The 23,890-nt window shown below is 37.3% G+C and overlaps 1 protein-coding gene across 17 annotated transcripts in view; it reads right to left on the reverse strand.

Annotated features, from left to right (window-relative positions):
* Positions 1 to 23,890, reverse strand: part of SLC39A10 (solute carrier family 39 member 10) — a 106,939-nt gene that overhangs the window by 61,914 nt on the left and 21,135 nt on the right. For 7 of the 17 annotated variants that reach the window (XM_035536807.2, XM_035536806.2, XM_035536805.2 and 4 more), the window contains exons 2-3: positions 4,416 to 5,486; positions 3,131 to 3,332 (exon numbers count right to left, since the gene is read on the reverse strand). In XM_035536807.2, coding sequence (XP_035392700.1) covers positions 3,131 to 3,332; positions 4,416 to 5,477 — 1,264 coding nt within the window. In that variant the 5' untranslated portion in view covers positions 5,478 to 5,486. Of the gene's footprint in view, positions 1 to 3,130; positions 3,333 to 4,415; positions 5,487 to 23,008; positions 23,162 to 23,539; position 23,890 lie in introns of those variants that run through there. The other 10 variants (XR_007708522.1, XR_007708523.1, XR_007708521.1 and 7 more) reach the window with 5 other exon arrangements.

Below are 23,890 nucleotides of genomic sequence, written 5' to 3' on the forward strand. Positions count from 1 at the left end.
AGATGAAAAGGACTACATTAAGACCTCTGAAAAAAAATCTGACAAAATTTTATTGAAGGATTTCATACAGTTGCAGTGTCCAAAACACTAAAATATCATGGAAGTAGGCCTAATGTGCAATATTAAGAACACTGCAATAGCTCGTAAGTTATAGAAGATCTCGGTGTATAACAGCCCAAGGAATACTAGATAAGGCTTGGTCAATGAAGTGAAGTTATTAAGTACTGGCTTATAATTTTCTTCTGGAAAAAAAAAAAATAAAACAAGAGGGAGGTGATCCAAAAATTTCCTCTGTGAGGGACCTCTGTTTGAACACTGCATAGTAAACAAAACGTGGCTGTTCTGCATCACATTTGCAGAGCTATTTGTAAATTAAAACAGACCAGGACAGTAAGGTAGATTCCTTAGAAGGCTGAGAAAGGTTATCTATCTGCAAGCTTTCAGAAGAAAACAAGCTAATAGCAAGGCTCCAGTGCAGCAAAGCCTTCCTGCATTCAGGGAATGGTAAGGTCCAGGGAATGCTGTCTGATCTGAAATACCTTTAAACAGCAGCCCTAGCTGATCCCTGACTTGAAAAAATTGCTCATTGTTTACTTACATCATTTCTCAGTGCTGCCCCTTTTGTGAGAGGCTAGGTTCTCAATCCAGGTATACATTACAGTACTTCATAGACAAGTAGGTGAATTATATTCTCAAATGTAACTTCTTTCACTTGAGATGTAAACATGGTTTTACTCTATAGGTACATAGCATAAGCACACTAAAAGACCCTTGCCAATATCTATGGCAATTACACCATTCATGCTAACAGTGAGCTGCTACAACTCCTGGCCCTGCTTCTGAAGAACTGAATCAAGCAATTGTGGTAGCATCAATCTGTTCAGTCAACCAAGTGACAGCTGTAGATCTAATGATTTCAGTGAACTGAACTTAGAAAAGAAAAAAAAAATACAAGTGGCAGTTTGTCCAGTAACTATAGCAACATACATTCTCAAATGATTTCAAAGTACAGGAAAAACATGGTGTTTCTCAAATGTGGAAAGCCGATTCTCTGTTCCAATGTGAAGAATATGTCTACTTACTGATTCCCAATCATTCAAACTGAAAAAATGAAGTTAAATGAGAAGCTTCACTAGTTTTACCACATTCAGGATCTACCTCTCTCGCTGACTGACAGCTGTGTGTCAGCAGCTAGACAGTCCACACAGAGAAGTCAGAGGGGAAAAATAACATACATCACACAACCCTCTTCAGTACAGCCCTGTTAAGTATCTAGAAGTTCAGTAATCAAAGATATTAGTTTGATTCATATTCGGATGCACGCTTACTTTTGAATTGCCTAGGAACCCTGGATGATGATAATGCCCCCTCTTCCGATAGGTATACCATGAAAGCTCAGTTGTAGATATAAAGCCCTTGAAAATCCTCTATTAAGATGTTACAGAATTATCCACAATTGCAGGTACAAAACTCAACATGGTTATCTAAGTTTTTGGTCACCTGTTAATTAAATTATTTCACTTTAGAAAACTGCACTGTCAGACCCAATGAAAACCTTACAAGTTAGTGTAAGTGAATAGAAGCAGCACCAGTCTATTGCATATTTGGAAAGGTTTAATTAATACTGAAGAAAAAAAAAATCAAATATCTAGTGTTTTTAAAAAATCTGCATCCTCCTAACTTTAACAAGCATTTCTATCTAAGAAAGTTTACATTAGCCTGGGCAAGAACACATTTTCATTTTAGCAGAATCTCACAACCTACAGGTTAACAGTTACTCTGTGATATTCATCCCACGCCTCCCTCAATCCTCAAATACCAGTTAAGACTTGTTATTTTGTGATTCACTGCCTTACTTGAAAAACAAAAATGATTATTACATCACCTGAAGTCTCATTCTAGTTAGTAGAACAGTATACATGACAGTTAGATATCATGATTTATCATTACCTACATCAAGTTGACCTGTTTCAGAAGTTACTGTTTGTTTACAGAGCCAAATTAATTGTAAACAAAAAAAAATTAACTGGCTAATGTTATTTATACTCAAAATGCCAAAAAACATGTTAAATGTCCACAGTAAGGTTCACTTATTTTGCTAATTAAGTCTTGTCAAACGTTAAAGGATCTTCATGCCTAGTTATTCATCAACTCTCTTCCTCATTATATAGAAAGAAAATGAGTTCTTTTTAGAAGAAGCACTCAGCTGCATAAACTTTCTAATTAAACTGGTTCAAAGTATGTGCAACATGACAGTTTCGTGCATGGTTTCAACATCTTAATTGGCAGAAAATGCTTAAAGCCGTTCTACAAATCCTCTTGGTAATAAGGCAATGCAAGGGTCAACTCTTACTACAATGAGACCACCCCAGAAAACAAGTGATGTGCTGCCACACAAAATATACAGTATATCTGATTTACAGCCATCTCAAGAGTAAATGAGATACTGTCTCTCTATAGGAGATTTACACGTAACAAGCTAATCTTTCTTAATGATGCTGGAGTCATTAAAAATAATTACTAGCACTGCATTCTTTTCAACAGTTATTAACATCTATCAGAATGTAGTTACTTCAAGCTTCATTTCTCACAATGTTAATACACGCTTATGTACTAATCAATATTCATGTCCCCAATACTTTTTAGATTTATAATAGTTCACTGCAGTTAAAACACCTGTCAACAGTTCCATCAGAATTTATGAAAAAGACGTAACACTTTGAATGATGGAAACAATCCAAACTGTGGGCAGACGTGCATCTCTAAAGGTGCTTTTATCTCCAAGGATTTTGTATGTTGCCTATACTCCTACTATAAGAGTCCAGTATCTAAATATAGGTGGGAAGAATCCAGGCCAAAATGTCTGTTATGCCTAATAAAAGGTAAGAAGAAAGATGGTTTCCTGAGCCATGGTCATTTTGGAGAAGCTACGATAGCACCGAACAGGATGCTGTATCTCCTGACTTAAATGAACATGTTGTCTCAAATTTCTTCTAACTGAGATGTTAAATTTCAATCATTCCTTTACTATGCAGTCAATGCTAAGTTGTATGACATTTCAAGCTTTTCTTCAAAGTTAACATTCACAATACAAAAAATAATTGAAAGCCTTTGGACGTTACACACCTACCTGAAGCACCTGTTTTATCTTTATTCTGAATTGATGCAGTTTTACTTTTCATAAGATCTTCAAGCTCATCATAATGTACAATACAAAGCCGCCTCTCAATTTGGTATAGCAGAGCAGGACACATGTATGTAAACAATTCAGGAGATATTGGAGAGCTGGTTTCCAGACCATAATGTTGTAGCAGCTGGGTAACATTCAAGCACTGCAAGCAAATTGTACAAAGAAATTAAATGTGAAAGCAACTATTTCATTAAAAACCACAGTTGTGGAAAATTTAGCTTATAATTTCATAACACGCAACGGAAAAGCAAAAAACTCTGGCCCACAACATTCCATCAGAGCTAAAACATGCCTAAACTAATTTAAGTGGTTTATGAGGGGAAACAAGCAGTAAGTGTATCTGTATTATACAACTCAGTCTCCAAACACCTATACAATTTTTGATAAATGTCAATCAAAATGAGTTTCCATGTTCTTTGCAATCACACAAGTACAAGCACTGAAGAAATAACAACAGAAGAGTGGAAGAACAAAAATCCTAAATAGGTTCTCTAATACTTCTTTCTCTCTACCTATTAACCTTCTGTGTTTGGAGTTTCACTTGTAAATCTCTAACTCAGCATTCACTCCAACCTTTTTTATCCTAACTGTTACATTAAAAATCATGATTATCAAACCATTCTGCTTGTGTAGTTAACTGTGAGGGGGAAGGGAAAGTAAACTTATGGTCCTGGCAGAAACAGTGGATGCTGAAAGGAGAAATGGAAGAATAGGCTTACACCAAGCACAGTACTACAGAAGTTGCATCTATATTGCTTCACATTCTTTTAGGACAAAGAAATTACAGACACATTGGAAAATATACAGGTGTTTCTTTTAGGAAAAAGTCTCTGTGCAGTTTCCAAAAATGTTAATAGTCTTAGATTTAGATAGAAGTCCAAAAAACACAGGGAGGGGAAAAAGGTGCTCATGAATTTTGGGAAAAAAAAAAAAAAAAAAAGAACAACCACCTGAAAGCAAGGTATCTTAGAAAATTTGAAGTATCGCCTTTAAACAGAGATAAGCAGGCAAGATACCCTGAGAAAAGATGGATGATGGGCAGGCAGACATGAAAACCCACGAAGTAAACTCAGTATTGTGGCACTGACCTCTTAAGAGTTTTCACTCTGCCTGTATTATGCAACTGACACAAACATTTCCTTCTGCTTTACTTGTGGGTATGCATCTTCAATTATTATTTAAAAACACTAAAGGTGAACTTGCTGGTTCTCCATTTCATACTCACCTCTTCACGATCACGTTCATCTTCATTATGATCCTTATGACTCCGTGCTGAAAAAGTAGTGTGTTTTCTTACACTCATCTGCTTACGAGGTGCCTCTCGCTTGCTGGTATGATGTCCATCCTCGTTACCTAGACTGGAATCTTGATGTCCATGACTAGCAGAATGATCACTACTGTGTTCATGATGGTGTACATGCATATGAGATGCATCATGTACGTGATCATGTTTATGAACACGATTGTGCTCATACTGATCACCTGGATGATGATCTGGAGCATAGTCTTGCGTAGTATCTCCTGAAGTCTCACTGATTTTCTTTCGTTTCTTCTTCTGTTTCCGTTGTTTTCTTTCACGCTGATCCTGTGTTGTGTTTGTCTCTGTTGAAGGTCCATGGTTCTGTTCTCCACGCTCACTATGACCAACTGAATCATTGCGAGAATGATGCGTACCATTATGGTCAAGATGATGATGCAGATGAGGATGGTGATGATGGTGATGGTGACTCTGGTCATGAATATGTTTCCCATCACCTTTGATAGATGACAGTGCTGCATCTCTCTCATGGTCACATTTATGATTTCTCTTTGCAGCCATACCAACCGTGGTTTGATTTTCTGAATCTGAGTGGCTATGAGGATGGTTATGAGAGTGAAAATGCTTTCCTTCCTGTACATCTAAAGCATATAGGTGAGAAACATGATCATGGCCAATATCATCGTGATTTATCACCACTACTCTTACTTCTCCTAAACCAAGGCTTATTAACAGTTTTTCCAGGCCAAAAAAGGATAATCTTCCATTTTCACCAAAACGATCAAAAATCTTTTCAATGTAGTATTTTTGCTCATTTTCAGCTTCCAATGCTGAAAATTTACTCGGCATAGATTCTGTTCCTGCATTCTGGTGGTAGGGTGCCTCTGAGATCTGATAGTAATTATGGTAGTGTACACGTTCCTCTTCAGGACCATGGTCGTGTCCATCTTCATGGCAATGATTGCACTGATGAAAAATAAATGTCAGCAAACAAATGATGCAAAATTTTGTGTGCATGTGTACCTTCATCTCTGTTTCCTACAAGAAACACAAGGGGAAGCACTTAGGTGTAAAAGCAGTCTTGGTATTATGCTCATTGCGGTACTTATTTGCACTAACAGACTCACAAATCTTTTTAGATATTAGCATTAACAGAATAACAATTGCAATATTTTTACTGCAGAAATTGTATTAATGTACTTCTCTTACACAACAGTAACACAGGCTCTGTATATTTAAGATATGTAGCCTTATATGCCATACTTACAGGAAGCAGTTACAAGAAAAAGATAAACATTTACAGTCAGTCATAACAGAACATTTAGTGTATGTTTTCAGAGGCGTCTATGCTTATGGTAAGCTGTAATACTGAAAACCTCATTAAAACAACTTAAAGAATAAAAAGGGCTCAAAATAACACTATTGCCTCTATTTTCTTATATAGGGGATGGTGGGAAGATAACAATTGAAAACCCAAACATCATTTATTATTCTCTTATGCACAGCTAAACTACTTCCACTAAATACGCATACTGCACAATTCCCAATTTTAATAGGTAACTAGTGATTTAAAAACAATTTGTCAATAACCAACTTAAATGTATTGCTAATAAATGTTATTATATTTAGTACTTCGTTTGCATGAGTTTACTGGTCCCAAAGATCTGCGTGGATGTTAATTTAAAAAGAAGGTTCTACAGAAACCTCTCTAGGCAACTCAAAATACGATTCTATGCTGACACACACTAAGTCAGAGTAGTTTGAAATGATTTTCAGTAATTGCATCATCAAGGCAATGTTATTTGCTATTTAGCATTAAATGTAAGTAACTTAATATTCAACATCAGATAATGATGACACTTCACAAGTTTAACGTATTCTGAGTCGAAAACAATTCACCACTTGACAAAATATGGCAGCTTTATTTTGTTTAAAATATGCTAGCAAAAATACAAAATTTGAATAATTATTTTAACACAAACTTTAAGAAAAAATCCAAGTTTACGTTAAAATGAGTTTACATCAAACTTGAAAGCTAAAGATAAATTAAGAACTACATTTTATGGCTTTATTTTCTGCAGACTTATTTTTGGGTAAAGAATATCCTCTAAAATACATGTTAAAAAAATCATCCAAACACTGCCAAGGCTTGCTAGCGACACCTGATTTGTTCTGTTTGGTACAATGCAACGTAAAATGTGCATCATTTACAGCAGTTCTCCTAGATACAGGTAGCAGATAACCATGCTCTCCTATCAGCAAAGAAACAGAGAGAAAAGGGAAGAAGCATGGACCTTCCCAATCAATCTGAACAGTTTAATGATTGAACAGTTTAATGTTGTTGACTGAAAAAAAAGGAGTAAATACAGAAGTAGGGCTTTTACATAACTAGTTATATACCGAATACAGTTGAGGAGGAAACAAGAGCTGAGAGGTGGACGGAGTTGAGAGCTTTCTGCTTCTGTATATCCAGACGCTGCCGAACACTAGCAAATGCAAGGACATAAAGTAATAGGCAAACAAATCAAGTATGCTTTGATCTTGTTCTACACTGAAAGCAGTTTTAGTTGCCTATGTGCCTAGAGCTGTATGACCGATGGTGCTTTCACTAAGATGCCAAGTGATCTGGTCAATCTATCCTAAAACGAGATTGAGTTGCAGACAAGAAATGGTAAGTGTACTTGTCCTTCTTTAGCCCAGCTGCTAATTGTGTTCTGTGAAAACCGATGAGAAATGTGCTTTATAGCAACCCACTAACATTTTCAATCCATTTTCACTTCTTAAAGTATTAGCTCAATGTTTTGCGCTTAAGTGCCTGCAATCACATTGTTGCATATGCACACGTACACACAACAATGTTGGAAGCTCTTATATTTCCAACAGGTTGACAAAGAAATCAAAAAAGGAAAGGGTTACTTTTTAGTAATTTTATATAGCTAATAAACAGAATCACAGAATCGTCTAGGTTGGAAGAGACCTCCAAGATCATCTAGTCCAACCTCTGTCCTAACACCAACAAGACCTCCACTAAACCATATCGCTAAGGGCTACATCTAAACGTCTTTTAAAGACCTCCAGGGATGGCGACTCAACCACTTCCCTGGGCAGTCCATTCCAATGCCTAACAACCCTTTCAGTAAAGAAGTTCTTCCTAATATCCAACCTAAACCTCCCCTGGCGCAACGTTAGCCCATTCCCCCTCGTCCTGTCACCAGGCATGTGGGAGAATAGACCAACCCCCACCTCTCTACAGCCTCCTTTAAGGTACCTATAGAGAGCGATGAGGTCTCCCCTGAGCCTCCTCTTCTCCAGGCTGAACAACCCCAGTTCCCTCAGCTGCTCCTCATAAGACTTGTTCTCCAGACCCCTCACCAGCTTTGCTGCCCTTCTCTGGACTCTCTCGAGCACCTCCATGTCCTTCTTGTAGCGAGGGGCCCAAAACTGAACACAGTACTCAAGGTGCGGCCTCACCAGAGCCGAGTACAGGGGGACAATCACCTCCCTAGACCTGCTGGCCACGCTGCTTCTTATACAAGCCAGGATGCTGTTGGCCTTCTTGGCCACCTAAGCACACTGCTGGCTCATATTCAGCCGACTATCAACCAGTACTCCCAGGTCCTTCTCGGCCAGGCAGCTTTCCAAGCACTCATCTCCCAGCCTGTAGCGCTGCTTGGGGTTGTTGCGCCCCAGGTGCAGGACCCGGCACTTGGCCTTGTTGAACTTCATACAGTTGGCCTCAGCCCATCGCTCCAGCCTATCCAGATCCTCCTGCAGAGCCTTCCTTCCCTCGAGCAGATCGACACACGCACCTAACTTGGTGTCATCTGCCAACTTACTGAGGGTGCACTCGATCCCCTCGTCCAGGTCATCGATAACGATATTAAAGAGGACCGGCCCCAGCACTGAGCCCTGGGGGACTCCACTAGTAACTGGCCTCCAACTGGATTTGACTCCATTCACCACAACTCTTTGGGCCCGGCCATCCAGCCAGTTTTTAACCCAACGAAGCATACGCCAGTCGATTTAACGATTTAACACATTTAACACATTAGACTGGAGGAAAATTCTTCTATTAACCTCTACAAATATACAACACTACAAATCTATATCTATATATCTATATATAATCTATATCTATACAACTCTACAAATATACAAGACCAAAATTCACCTCTCACTGGAGACTCAATTGCTTGCAAGGTTAAGAAAAAAGCGAACTTTTCTTTTGCGATACTGACCTAGTTACAGAAGTAAGATTGGAAGAGTATCATTTAACTGGAGGCATTGGTATCAAAATTGACGCTAGAAACATCAGAAAGATCAATGGCTAATCATTTTACACTACTGTTCTATATTTATAAACAACTGTTCTATCAGTCTTGAATGACTGTACAGACTGTCTCCAGCCCAAGCTTGTACACTGCAGTGAATGATTTAAAGGCTGTGACAAACCATTTCAGTAAGTTCAGTATGACAAGTTCAACCCCAAATTTATTGTGATTACTTTTATACAATCTTTTGCACTCACAGAGTCTATTTAAGGCATTTTTAATGTTCTCATAAATATATCACTGGGATTAATACAGAAACATTAAAAGCATTTCAAAACACCTTCCAGAAGCTTCTTCTATTCTCCTTTGAGGCAGCAGTTAAGTGCAAAGCTGTTGCTGGTAGAGTAGGAAGAAGCAGGTTACATATCTTCATCCAAGTATCATTGGACTGAGTCAACCCTCAGATTTTACGACTGTCTGGAAACTTATTCTACAACCTTTAAATAAAAGACCATGTGCTCTTTCTCACACAGTCTGGGAGCCTGGGCTCTGCAAATTGCATCATATCCCAGGAAGCAGAAACAATCTGGCAGTACGTAAAGATACTGGATCAGGCATATGGCTGATGACAGATCAGCAGAGCTCCACATTTCTATAGGGATATGCCAATTTTCATCAACTGAAGATTTACAATGTGGAATGTTACTTAATGTGAAGAGCAGGTTCAAGGTCTGAAGTTAGCAGTTAAGGTACATGTAAGACAAATGAAAGCCCAGGAGAAACATGAATGCATATATGTATGCTTGCACAGACAATGGCAGCACTAGGTAAGTGCATGCAATACACTGTAATTCTTTAGCAAATTGTTTATTATTTAACTTCTGTTTCTCACCACTGAAAACTGCAACTCAACTGTAAGTAAAATTCAGTTACTCAAAGTATACTACTTTTGTAGTTAAGGCCTTTTCTCCCGTTTTGCCACATAACGGTAATATAATCAGAACAAGCAAAGTCAAACTATTCCCATTTAAACAAGCACAATCCAGACTAAAATATCTCTACCAGGAAATTCATGACTAAAGCATGATAAGCATGATCATAATCCTTTTCACAACCTCATGATCTTTTTCATGTGACTGTCTCATACAATACTACTAATACATTACTTTGAAATTTCGGTCATGCATCTCTAATTGTGGTATTTAGCTTTGAATGGTACCTTTTTCCATGCCCTAATGGTTAAAATAGTTCGTAATTTATGATCATGATTCACTGCTCAAATACAAGAGCTGAGCACTATCAGACTCATTTCAAAATCAATTTAGATGTCTATTTTCAATTCAACTAATAAGAATCCCGGCACAGTATTTTTAAATCTTCTAGAAGTTTTCTGTATCTTCTATTTCAATCCTTCTGTTAAAGAAGACACTAACAAAACATACCTAGCCATCCTAAGAAGTCTCAGACAGAACTAATAAGAGTAATTGTTTCTTCTTTACACATGCTTCATTAACATCTAAGCAACTGTAAATAGCTCTCATCAGGCAGTATGCCAGGCAACGTTCGTATGTATAAAATACCAGAAAGCTGAAGTCCAAATTTGATACACTTCAGTGACACAGAATTGAATATAGCTATCTCAGCATAAGCATATTAAGACTCTTGAATCCCCACAAAAGAACATGGAAAGGCAGCTCGAGGACAAGGCTACAAAGTTGAAAAAGAATCCTGCTATTACTGCTGCCAGCCTTTGCCTTATTTCAAGCACTTATTTGACTCCTGCTGCCGCCCCTCCTTCCTTGAGGGAACTCAATGGCCAGGCACCCAACAGGGAGGACGTAAGGGAAAACATCCCCCAGCTGGTCTTGGGTCAGAAACGACAGCGCCCAGAACCCACAGGCCCCATTGGGAACTAACAGCACCCACTATGTTGCATTGAACTGTGAAGAAGAGCAAGAGAAGGCTTCCAGGATGCACTCAGGCAGCAGGACAACCCCACACCAAGTCAGGCTTCAAAGGTATGATAAACGTGTACATCTACAGTGGGTAAGATAAATAAATAGTCCTGCCATACCAACTGGCATTCCTGTAAATGCAAACAGTACTGCCAAATGCATCCCCTCGCCTCCTCATTCATCACTAAAAGCAAACTATTCAGACTAAATGCAGTTGTGATTGTGCATCCATATACACGGTTTGTGAATCAAAGGCCTGAGGTGAAAGAACCCGAGCAGTACATCAACTAAAGTTCTTCTCCGTACGGAAAACTCACACTATTTCCATGCTAAGCAATTCCCTGTAGCATTTCCTCTATTAAATACGCCTCTGATCAAAATGGGTATTTCTAGAGGCTTTTCACTAAGTTCCCCTTGAATTCCTGAAACTTCTTCACAGTGCCTACCATTTGATCTGTTCTTCCACTTCATACCGATAGCACTTTACTTTTTCACAAGGCGTCATTTAAAACCTGGAATTAACATGATTTGGGGGAATGTTTTTGCTTACTTCTCATTAACTGCTTTACTGAAACTAGAAGACTAGTTCGATAGCCAGGCTTTACTTAACAGCAACCTTTGATTCCAGTAACGTGGTCATATAAAATCCAAACTCAGCTGAAAATTTAAACCTAGTGTTTAAGTGTTTGCAACCCACATACCACGGCATTTTTGTTAGTGTATAACAGTGTCTAGTTTAAGTGTCCAACTTTCTCTTTCCCTCCTTTCTCTTGTCTGTTCCCAACAATTTTAGTAATCGAAAACATTTTTGTAACAAACACACTAGATTTCAGCCCTACCAAATATTTTATTTTAGTTTCTCTCCATTTGGCCCTTTCATTCTAACTGCAGAAGATCAGATTCTGGAAACTCCATTTGAAAAATATTCAGGATTTTAGTTAGCTTGAATGCCACCATAACTGAAGTGCCTTAACAGGACTTCACCAACGACCAGAAATTTCACACGGAACAAAAATACCAAACACACACTTCAGCTAAAACCAGAGGACTGAAACTGACAAACACGCTAAAAATAAAGACAAACCAATGTTCTTACCAAACTAAGACATTTGCTTTGTTCAGCACTGGAAATTCAAGCAATTGTATCATTTCTTTCTATTAAGAACTGCTCAGAGTAACACCAGTATATTTATTTTCAGATGCAAGATAAATATTTCTTGAAATAAAGCTACTGACTACATAAAGACACTTTCTTATACTTCCCGAAACTTAGAATTCTTTCTTATATTGCAGATATTTACTCCAATTTACTTGCAGGAGAGATGCCTGCAGTTCTCCACCACCTCTCCATTAACTGCAGTACTCAATACTAATATACAGTTCAAAAAAGGCTGGAATGGAAGAATCCAAATAATCTACTCTTTTTTTTCCTACTTTTTTTTTTTTAAGCAATGAATCTAGTACTCATTTTCAGGGTCAGTTATTAAAAAAATAAATCTTAAAGAGAAATGAATGTATTGCTGTGACACTTTAAGAAATCCATGAAAGCACTCAATAGTCTCATTTTGCTATACTAGTCTTTTGCTGACATTAGCATCTGAATATACAAATAGGAAAACATTTTACATATGTAAGAAGTTATAATTATCTATCCCTTAACTTTCGTTCTCACCCATCTCCTGTATTTTCTTCCCTCTTCAAATTCAGCGAAACAGGTTTGCGGATATAAGTAAAACTCATTCATTTGAAAATCTACAGCCTAGTAGGAGTGGCTCACTCTAAGAACAGACCATTACCTAGTTGATCTAAGCCATATTTGCCAAGTTAATACCAGATAAGACACAGAAAGCATTCATGCATAACTAAACACATTGTGAACACCTTTTCAAAATCTGAAATGTGAACTATTTGAAATATCAAATCCCAAGCATACTAGACAATGATCCTAAACTACTACAGTAGCGATCTATCTACTAGTTCAGTTGTCCAGAAAGGGGCATTTATTTTATTTTGAAGGGAAAACAACTTCATAGTGTTCTTCAGAAGGACAACTACTTGCAATGAATTGCTGAATACAGGATCCTTTTCAGAGCTCAAAATAACATAAAACCCATCAACACAGTTCAAGTTTTTAAGTGTTATTTCTGCTTACCCAAGAATTAATTTTTAGTCTTTTGTATATACACTGCACATCTATTAATGCACAAAATATATAATGGAACTGGCTAGATCTTCTGTCAACATTCTGTTGTTCAGTTTGGTCCTATTAGGATACTGGTGCTTGCAAGAATGAAATACTTTAAAAGATTAACGAGGTATGTTTGCATTTTAGTATTTTATTTTTCCACTGAAAATAAGCAAATGTTTTTGTTCAAGCTATGGCTGAAGTTCAACAAATATTTTAAGATAGTGTTGCCCCTAATGCAGTAGTCCTGCCTTCCCCCACTGTTTCATTCATTCATTCCCCTAAAACCATTTCTGTATACCAGCACATTTGTTTGCTGATCTGTTCACTGTGCAGCTGTACAATTAGATTCTGCCAAAAAACAGCCCAGAAAAAGGAAAAAAAAAAGATTATTTTCAAGGCAGATTACTTTTCCTATCTGGTTCGCTGTGCAGCTGCACAAACACTGCAGACCACACAAAGAGCAATCTTGCTTTTGCTGGCAACTCCACCTCACAGAGTTGGTTGATTTGTAGCCTAACAGAGTATTTTGGCTATAGCACAAACACAACTGGCTATCTCAAAATGCACTCCAATAACAGTGAAAAAAACAGTGGACAAGTTTCATATTGAAACTCATTTTAAATTAATTTCTCCAACTCTCCCCTCAACACAGAATGTAATAATGTTTATAATAAAGCGCTAAGACCAGTGACCATTTTTATTCTTACTCTAACTTAAACCACTATACCTATCTCATCCTTGTAGTACGTTAAAACACATGCACTAATGTTAAAAGGTGTATCTTTGATATGTGTTCAATTCCTACATTACTACAATTTAAAAAGTAAGTCACAGCTATGATCCAAAAAGGAGTTAAGCATGGCTACTGTTAAGCTGAGGACTTCTCTCCCTTTCCTTAGAAATATTAATTTACAAAAGCTACCAAGTTCAAAACTCCCTTTAAAGTTCAGACTGAGGCATGTTTCTTTTCATATGTGCTCAGCCAGATCAGTGCCTGGCAGATTATGATGCTTAATGAACATTTCTAGAACTTGAAAGGTTGCAAATTTTTTACTTGACAACATATACCATTCACAAAAATCTGTACTTCTAAACAAGAAATTTAATTAATGAGCCACCATCACAGACTTTCGTAAGACCCTACATCAACATGACATTCAAATTCTTCTCAGCAAATTGATTCCCAGTACAAAACCAAGGAACAACCACCGTTTCCTTAGGTAAGAACACAAATTCTTTTTCCTTTGGGTGTGAAGGAAATTTTTGAGAAAATAGGTGACTCCTGGGACCACACACATCTCAAGTCACTTGGCTCAAGAACAGTTGTGGGAGACAACGTTTGTAAAGATATCTCAGCATATCCAAAATTAACATTCAACCTAACCTGTGACAAAAAATAGTTGTACACATTTCAACATGAGGATCTGCCTAGTATGTGGCCAGCTCAATCAAAGTGTGCCATTCCCATCCCATTCCAAGTAAACTTCTACAGAAGTTATGACATTACCTAACTATCATTTACTTTAAGCAAGATTATTGTTAAAGATCTACATGGCTTATAGGACTGTGTGATGACTTAGGCAACAACGAATCACTCAGGATGAACCACTAACTTTCCTTAACAAGGTATCAGAACAGCTTCAAAGCAACAACTTTGAAATGACTGAATAAAATTGTATTTAATAACACTATTACTCTTACTGCAGGATTAGATATAAAAAAGGGGAAAGGAAGCAGAATCCTTACGGCCTTAATCTAAAGTGCAAGCAGAATTGTCTTCTTAGCCTAACAACTTACAAAAACTGAAAGCAAGAACTTAAGTCTTAAAAATACTATCTATATGTCCTTCCCTGTGTCCATCACCTTGCAAGTGCATGTACATTCTGACAGCAACACAGACAAGCAAGGAGAGAAACTGTGAAAAGAAAGACGACACTATCTGTTTTAGAAAACCTACTTTATAATTAGATACATCTAGCCTAGGCTATGTTGTGCAGGATTGCACTTGATCTAATATCAGTTGCTGGCTTTTACAGTAACTGTAATTCTAGGCTTTCTTCTTCTAGTACCTCTCCTGAAAAAGGAGGCTCCCTTATCACTTCCTTGAGCATCACACCGTGTATTCTCTACTGTAATTTTAATCATAAGGATTTTTCTGGACTAACCGCTGATTTGAAATCACCACTCTTCTCAGTGGGATCATTAGGACATTACTGTTTCCTGTGTCACTCCTTGAATCACTGAGGTCTTTCATTTCCGTTGTTTCTTTGTGTTATTTTTCCCCCCACTATTGGGGGCTTTCTTCAGTTTACATGAGATCTATTACTTCTCAAGGCTCTATGTAATTTCTATAACCCACTCCTGTAAAGCAACACATTTTATCACAACTCCACTACTCTGACGCATCTTCCCAATCACCTGACACTTGACAATTTTAGTTAATAAGAATGCATAAAAAGTGAACCAACTTCTTGTGATTTTTCCAGTATCACATTTTGACTGTCAACAGTTTAAAAAAAAAAAAACACAACCAAACCAAACAAAAAAACAAGAACTACCTGCTGTCTCTTAACATTTAACACAAGTGATCAGTAAATGTATCTCAAAACAAATCCAGGATTTTGGAAGAAAAATACCTTCCAAACTATCAAGAGTCATATTACACAAAAGGTGGCATAAATAAAATAATAAAATCTTTTTTCCGCTTTTCAACTTACAGAAATGGTTAGGCTATATCACTGAAATTGTGGGTTATCTAATTTCTCTGAGAAAGATGTTTTATGCTCTTTTCCACTATTAGTGGAAATCAAATGTAAACTGGACTCTACTTCTAAATTCAAAGGGTCGTTAGTAGGTTGTGACCATTATTCCACAGGTTCAACTTCAGAAATATTTAAGGTTTGCAGAATGCAAGCACAGGTTTCTAGAGCATGCTTTAGTATTCCATGGATAGTGGAGTCAGCAGTTTCTGGTAAAGATTTCCTCCCTCCTTCCCTCTCCTTTTGCTACTGTAATTGACAGTACATCATCACCCTCTTCCATAGTCTGCTGAGCACATCATAATCATATTACAAAGTAATTCACTTTGATCATATTAAAGCTATCCAAAGTAAACACAATATGGGATCATGGTTGAACATCTTTTCCACAAAATTAAGCCAATTAAAACTACTGTACTTCAAATTACATATTTAACTAATTAACAGACTACAAAACAGACTCAAAGAAGGAGACAGCTTAAACCACCAGGGTAAACCAACTGAAACCTATTGAAGTGATACACATCAGCAAATTAAAATCTACTGAAGAGCTTGCTAAGAGTCAGGACAGCTGCAGTCCATCTACCTTTCCAAATATATTTTTACTTTCAACATCTAAAGTAGCTCAGTTAAAAATATTAAACAAATAAACAGAGTATAACTCTGTGAACAGACGAACTTTTTATTCCATAGTTACCACAGCTAAGACACCTAACATCTGTGGGATCTGTTAACGAGCCTGAGGCTTTACTTTTCGTATTTCTAGAGGCACAACAGTTTCTTGTGAATCCTCTGATACTCATTACAGTCACTTAAGTTTTTATGGTATTTAGTCACAAGAATAACATGTCATCTCCCAGCAGGCCACCTCACTGCCAGGTTATGAAACTCAAATACTTTGATACATAGGCTGTTTGGCATTGAAACCTGCACTTGGCATCCAAATCTAGCTACAGCTATAGGACAGTTACAGATCAGAAAAATCTCCAGTAAATGGGAAAACCTCATAGCCTGATGTCCCGAATAATAAAGGTTGAAATACTTCTCTCCCCCCCATATTATCCTGTCTGATAAGCTAAATACACTGTTTATAAATTTCTGATTAAACTACCTGTATTTGCTAGTATCCAGCTTTAACTTTTTAAATGTTACATTTACATTATAAAAGTATGTTACTGGTAATAGAACTGTCAGGTAGAAAAGTTAAGAATCATGCTTTGCTTATTGTCAAGAAAAGTAGAAACAAAAAAAATTACATGCATAGACTAGAAAGCAGCAAAGCAACTGAGGTATCATTTCAGTATTTCACTATTACTCAGTCACTGCTTGGAACCACTACACGACATATTCGCTAAGATACAGCCAAAGATTTGGAAAAAAAACAACAAAAAACAACCAAACAAAAAAAACACTTTTCATAGTTAAAACACATTCATTTTAAGAACAATGTGCTCCTATCACTGTTTCCCACTGAGAATATCTAGTTTATAAAACGTAATTAATCCTTTGCCTCTTTCACGCTCATGTTCTGAATCTATAGTTAGCAATCAGCAATAAGAGTCAATTCCAGTAAATGAATTTGTATAAACTTTCAAAACTTCCCCCAAAGTGGCAATCCGTATTTTTCAATTTTATTACTGTTTTAATAATTCAACTGTGGTATGTTGTCTTATTCCAAAACACAGTTTTGACTTGTCCATAGTTCAATTAGCAACAACAAAAACATTTAACTATTAAATCCATACACTTTTTAAGGGAGTCTTGCCTTAAATTCTATCACTCAAACTATAAGATGCATTCTCAATGCATCAAATGCTAAAAAGTACCATGATACACTCCTTCATTACACTATTGTAGCCAGCTAGCACTGACAAACTAGCAGTTTCTATGGAGGAGACAAACTATGCTGTTCAAAGAGGGTAAAAGTATTTTTACATTGCCTAGCCTGTTTACTGCAACTAATTTGAACCACAAAGTCTGATACAAACTAGAAGTAACAGTAATTTGCAGTTCTTGCATTCTTAATAAAACATCTCATACTAATCCAATCTTTCAGGAGTTAGCATAAAGCTCTCACATGCTTCTCCCTACTACTGGCCATACCTAATTAGCAAAAGCCAGAATGAGATTTTTTTGCCCTAATACACTAAGAACAAACTTCTGCTAGGACTCTGCATGATGCAGATACATAAACTTACCCTACATACTTCACTCAATCTCTTACTTGTAGTACAAAGAAAATAATTGTGTAAAAGAAAGAAATTGCACACGAGGTAATTTAGGCCATTTTTCTTTGGTAACATGCAGATAGAACAGTACTCTAGAATATAAGAAGTTAGCTATGGGCACTTTAGACTAAAATGTTAAATTTTATACTTAGTTCCTGATACAGCTACTGCATCATACTGAAGTCAATGGAAATATATGCTACAAGGGTGTTGAGAACAACTGAACAACTCTAGCACTGTCAATACAGTACAACACCTCTGTCAGCCCATTGCCTCATACACAGTCCAGAACAAGAATGACTGGAAGTTTATGATGTTTATGCATCATAACAGATATTACATAAATGGGGATTATTTTATTATTTTTAGCTTGAAAATGTAGCAATGCAAGGCTACTACATTATTTGGAGCACACTCAAGTACCAGATTTCTTAAGTTTTAATGTAAGCTAGTACAATTTGGAAATTCAATTTTAGGCCCAGATACTGTTTTCTATAGACAGACATTCAGGTCACCAGTAAAGCGCTTCTGAGATCTGCAAGCAGAAGTAGCCAGTAAGCATGGACAAAATGATACGGCTTGCAATTCATGGACTGAGAGCACTTATCAAAGTAGAGGAGCCTCATGAAAAGAGGTCTTTCTTTACAAGAATGGATTATAGAAATGACACAGTGCCTTGAGAAGTAATATAACTATCCATTAAAACAGAGTACAATATTCCACTTAACAGTAAATAAGCTCTTCTGTACTGCTCTGTATGTGGGATGAATGAAGAAGTGCCTATAGTGGCACAGTAAGAATTAATAACGATCCATACCTGCTTGCTGTTACCCCTTATAGGAAACATTGGGTTGTGTTATTTTGCTATGTGAGATAAATCTAACTTTCTGTTGGATTAATGACCTATGGTTACTACTGTGAACAAATTCAGAATCACATCCTCAGATCTGGTGCTACTAAGTACCATTTACACTGCAAGTCAGTATTAACAAAGATGTAACTATTACTCCCCCAAAAAATCCACATCAAGAATCACATTGAGTAACATCCATTAGAGACTACTTTATAGAAGACTATGCGTATTTTTCTTTTGTTTTGCTTTGATACTCCAACATAGGTATGACTGCATGCTGTTATCAACAGATTGGTCAGAAGAGGAACTATTTATAGAGATTCAATCATCAGCTGTAGATCAATCATCATTTTCAGTTACCCTTCAGAATTCAAAGCATTATTTTTTCCATTAATCATCATCATACTATGGTGATAAAATGCAGCTGTAACAAATGCACAAGGATCAGTTTATGAATGTGGTACAGGTCAACTAATCTTGAGACGTGTCTTCACATGTAACGCTATATGACAGCACCTATCTGGAACACGTTTTATTACAGCGGTCTTTTAATAGGAGCTGTGATTGGGAACTCTAAAGTAACCTACAGGCAGAAACACTGAAACCAAATTTGATGCACAAGGTCTCTGTTGAGCACTATATTTGTAATTTTATGCAAATCCTGCAATCTTGCATAGAACTTCCTTTGTATATGCTTACTCTGAGGAGTTTGTATCTTATGCAGGCATTTTATCTTACAAAAAGTCTAGCCACATGAATGCTTTTACAGGACTTCATTTGATTTATGAGTTTCAGACATGACCATAGTTTATTCATTAACTCCCATTATTACGCAGACTACCACAATTCTGCCTTGATTTAGCTACCTAATACCAATGACAAATTAAGTCTTTGTCACTCAAGCACTGAATCAAATGGACAAGGGTTATAATTTTCAGCACCTCTTCACAGTTCAGAACTTTATATCCTTCTCACTCACCTCTGGTTAACAGCCCACATATTATGCGTAATTGATAGTACTGAGAAGATGGGACTGCCAACACACAAAAAATGGGATGGGGGCAGAACAGATACATTCCTTTAAAGTGAAAATAAAGTTTATCTTAGGAATGTGCTTCAAAAAACAACAACAAACCAAACTGGAGATTCATTTTAGTAATTTTCAAAACTGCCACAAATTTTGGCAAAAAAAAAAAGAGAGCAAATTGGTCTAAAGAAAATTGAACCTAGCCAGGTGATGTACAAGATCTATTTAGGAATACTTCTTACTCTGATCATTTTGTTCTCATAGAGTGATACTGACAGACATATATACCTACATTCATGATCTCTAACAGACAATGCAGTGCAAGTTCTGTAACAGGTTCATCAGTTTTTGCAGCAGTCTAATTTTGCCTTAACAAAACCAGACGATTCTCTTCACTCTCATCCTACTGCTTTGGAAAGCATCAAGCTATAGAAAATGTGATAGCCAGATAAGAATGAAGCTGATAGGCCAGCAGCAGCTGAGATAGAAAAAAGGCAGCAGCTGAGTCACTCCTCCTCTGCAGCAAGAGACAAGTCAGAAAATGGAAAGATGAGGCAGCACAATGTGATACCTAGAAGATGAAAACATTTCTGATGTAATGAAGTGTGTTCCCCAGCATGGGTACAACACCCTACACGTAATTTCAACATCCCTTCTTCTCATAAGCTTTTCAGACAGACATCAGGAAACCATCATCTTCCCAGTCTTTCATGCTGGCTTCCAGCTCCGGGGCATTAAAACCTGTACAATGTGTGGATTATCACAAGAAGTAACAAAATACAAGTGACTTAAAACAATTATCTTTTTTGCCCCCTTTCTTCTTTACTCCTCAGACTGCTATTACACCAAAAAATGGAAAAGTGATACTGAAAGAGTAGCATATAGAACATTCTGAACAGCTAAACTAACGAGCGCATATCTTTCTTTCCCTTAAGAGATTCCAATGCAGGCAGGGCATTGCTTCCATCATTTCGATCAGTTTTTGAACATTAATTTTTGTTTATTATTATTATTAGCTTCACGTAATTGTCACATATTTCCTCATCACACATTACTAGGTATACTTTAAATAATATCTCAACTGCAATTTAAACATGACCAAAAAAAGACCTAAATTCTTTCCACATCAGCAAGCCCTTATCAGCAAGCTAAAATTACTAACTAGTCTTTATTTAAGATAACCTCAGAAGCCCACCCCCAGCTATGGATACTTTTTATATAATAAAATTATATTCAAAATGTTTGCCCTCTAAATTAAGTTTGACTTTTACAGAAAAGCAGGAAGTTATACTGATTTTTATACTGATTTTCTTTAAATTAGAACTGAAATCGCTTCCCAAAAGGCATGAATTCTTAGTACTCTCTAGACTGCACGTAAAACTCAATTCTATGAAAAGCATCCATGTAGACAAAGACAAAACTGCAATTTGGCTTTCCCTCTTTGAAACTTTTAAGGACATTTTTAGGTGCATTACGGAAAAAGTCAGTGTACATTCAACAGTTCTGAAACATGTTTTAAAATAACAAGTGTTCTGACAATCAATAGCTAAACTGTGAAGAAAATGAAATTAAGTTTCTTTGTTCTGCTATTATTTTCATTGCTCACACATGCAGTTATGTCCACTCATCCCCTTATCTATACTGTAGTCTGTAAAGATGCCATGATCTTTAAGTTTCACCACAGTTAAGGAACAAATCTCAGCTTATAAGAAAACTTCCATGGAGCTTCACTTTCAAATGGTTTGTGTAATTCTGCTGTTTTAGTAATCCCATCTGATGAAAAAAATCCTGTTTCCAAAACTAGACCGATTTTATGAAGTGCCCCTCATATATTCAAATTAACTTCCATTTCTGTAAAAACTGTGACAAAGACAACAACGAACTCATTACAGCTGGCAACATTGTGATTAAATGACATTAACACTGGATGGTGAAAGCAAACACAATCAAAATACTTACAAATTTTCTTCCTACTTGGACCAGCTACTGCACTGCAGATAATGTGTTATGAATGTAAGTATCTAAATTAGAGTTGCTCGTCTTATTTAGTGAAGACCTCAAAGAAAATCTATGCCAGGTTATATGTACTCATTTTGCCACACGTGTACGTAAATCTTTTGTCCAAATCAAACTACACAAAGCTTGTATCTTACCAAGGTGTCCTACTAAAGATTCAAAAGGAACAGTTTATTAATATGTAGGGCTTAAGTACCATACACAATTAATATCCTCCTGCTGACTTTCCATGATATTATGTTAGAAGATACATATCGTTACAGCGTCACATAAATCTTAGTTTCAGATCACAGCATGACCAGGCACTGGAGTAAACAAAGGTAATCATAAGGATCCATGCTTTTTTGCATAGAATAAATTTTCTGGAACATTCCCCATTTGCCATGTTGCTTTACTAGATTTTTTTTTTTTTATGTAATAGGAGAAACATACAACAGCTCATCTTGTGAATTTATTTGCACTGCTTTTTTATACTACAATTGTGTTCTCTGCACGTTTTCTGATTCCGTGTGAATACATACTCCAAACTAAGTACCTGGTTTTTCAGCCAGCCTGGAAAGCACAGAAAGATCTACATGAAAGCAAAGTATATTCTTTCAAACAAACCAAATTGTTTTGGATAAAGTTTTTAGGTAGGCAGAATCTCCTTTCATGTTGCATATTCCAGATAGGCATTTGTGTACAATCTTTCCACATCCATCTTCTGTGGACACTAAGGTACATTTCCATACAGAACTGCCACCACTGATCTCTGCTCACTGATGTATACAGTTTATTCATGGCCTATATACAGGATCTATTCTCTTTTCTAAATAGACTGCATGGCTCCATACCTTTTTCCTCCAAAGTATAAAAGTGTCGGAAGTTTAAAAAGTGCTGCAGGACAACACCAATTTAAACATTTACTTTAAAACAAAAACCTAGTTAGCAAAGCTTCTGGTCATAATAGTTTCTTAAGTTCCTGGGAACCACAGAACTTTTTCGAATAATTTTCTTATATATACCAGAGTATAAGCCTAAGAAGTAAGCATTAATAAGCCTAACTCTTGCTTTGAAATTAGAACAGTATGTCTCACCAATCCACACGGATTACTGACTCCACTACACATTTAATTGAAAGCCCATTCTTAAGTAAATCCAAGTGTGTTCAAAATCTTAGTGTTCTCTTTTAAAATATTTGTTGTATTAGTACCCATTTCTTGTATTTTCTCTTTTAATGTCATCGTATCAGTTACTACTATCTGAACACATACTAGAACATACCCGTTGGAACATTCCCCCGGAATTACTTCTGTTAATTAGACAATCGCTTCCACAATTTTGAAAACTAACCAGGCCTTCCACTGCGCATTTCTCAGTGCTGTATCAGGCTTCACCTATCACAGGCTCCCCCATTATTAGGGTATGACATTCTCTCTTAACAGAAAAAAAAATAAGAAAAAAAGTTACTTAGAGACATACAATGTTCAGTGCCAGAAACCAGAACGATTTCAACTCATAAAATGCTTATATTTATATAAAAGTGTTTATATTTCTAATTCCAACTGTTTATACATCAGAGGCAAGAACCAGCAGATAAGGGAATCTCTACAGAAGGCAAAAAAGACAAAGATACCCGAAAATTTTAAAGAATGGTTTTATTCCAGAGCTTTAACATTAAGCACATATTTCCGAAGAAGGCAGTCTAAGCATTAGGAAGTGAGAAGACCGAATCGGTTCCTCCTCTCCCTGGCGATGGCCGTGTAGGCTACACTACAGCCAGCGGCAGCACCTCCTCACCCACCTAGCTCTTACCTTCGATTGTTTAGGGTTACACGCGGATTACATGGCGCCAGAGCCATTCCTGCCGTCGCTAGCGCTACTAGGCACTCTGGGGCTAAGGAGGCGCTACCAGCGCGGCCCGCTCACCATCCCGGGGGTCCGGCGGCCCCCGCGGGGAGCCCACACCTTGGGCACCCCTTTGTGCGCCGTGCCCTGTCCGCGGGGCAGGTGCAGGGGCAGCACCTCACGCCTCCCCTCGGCCTCCACGTGGCGGGCAGGCACGGGGCGCTCCATGCCCCGCGGGGCCCGGCCGAGCTCCCCTGACGGAGCCGTCCCGACCCGCCGCGGGGGCTGCAGCGGGGCCCCACCGCCTCAGCGTGGGGT

This window comes from Cygnus atratus, chromosome 6 (genome assembly GCF_013377495.2).
Source record: "Cygnus atratus isolate AKBS03 ecotype Queensland, Australia chromosome 6, CAtr_DNAZoo_HiC_assembly, whole genome shotgun sequence".
In the NCBI taxonomy this organism is placed as follows: Eukaryota; Metazoa; Chordata; class Aves; order Anseriformes; family Anatidae; genus Cygnus; species Cygnus atratus.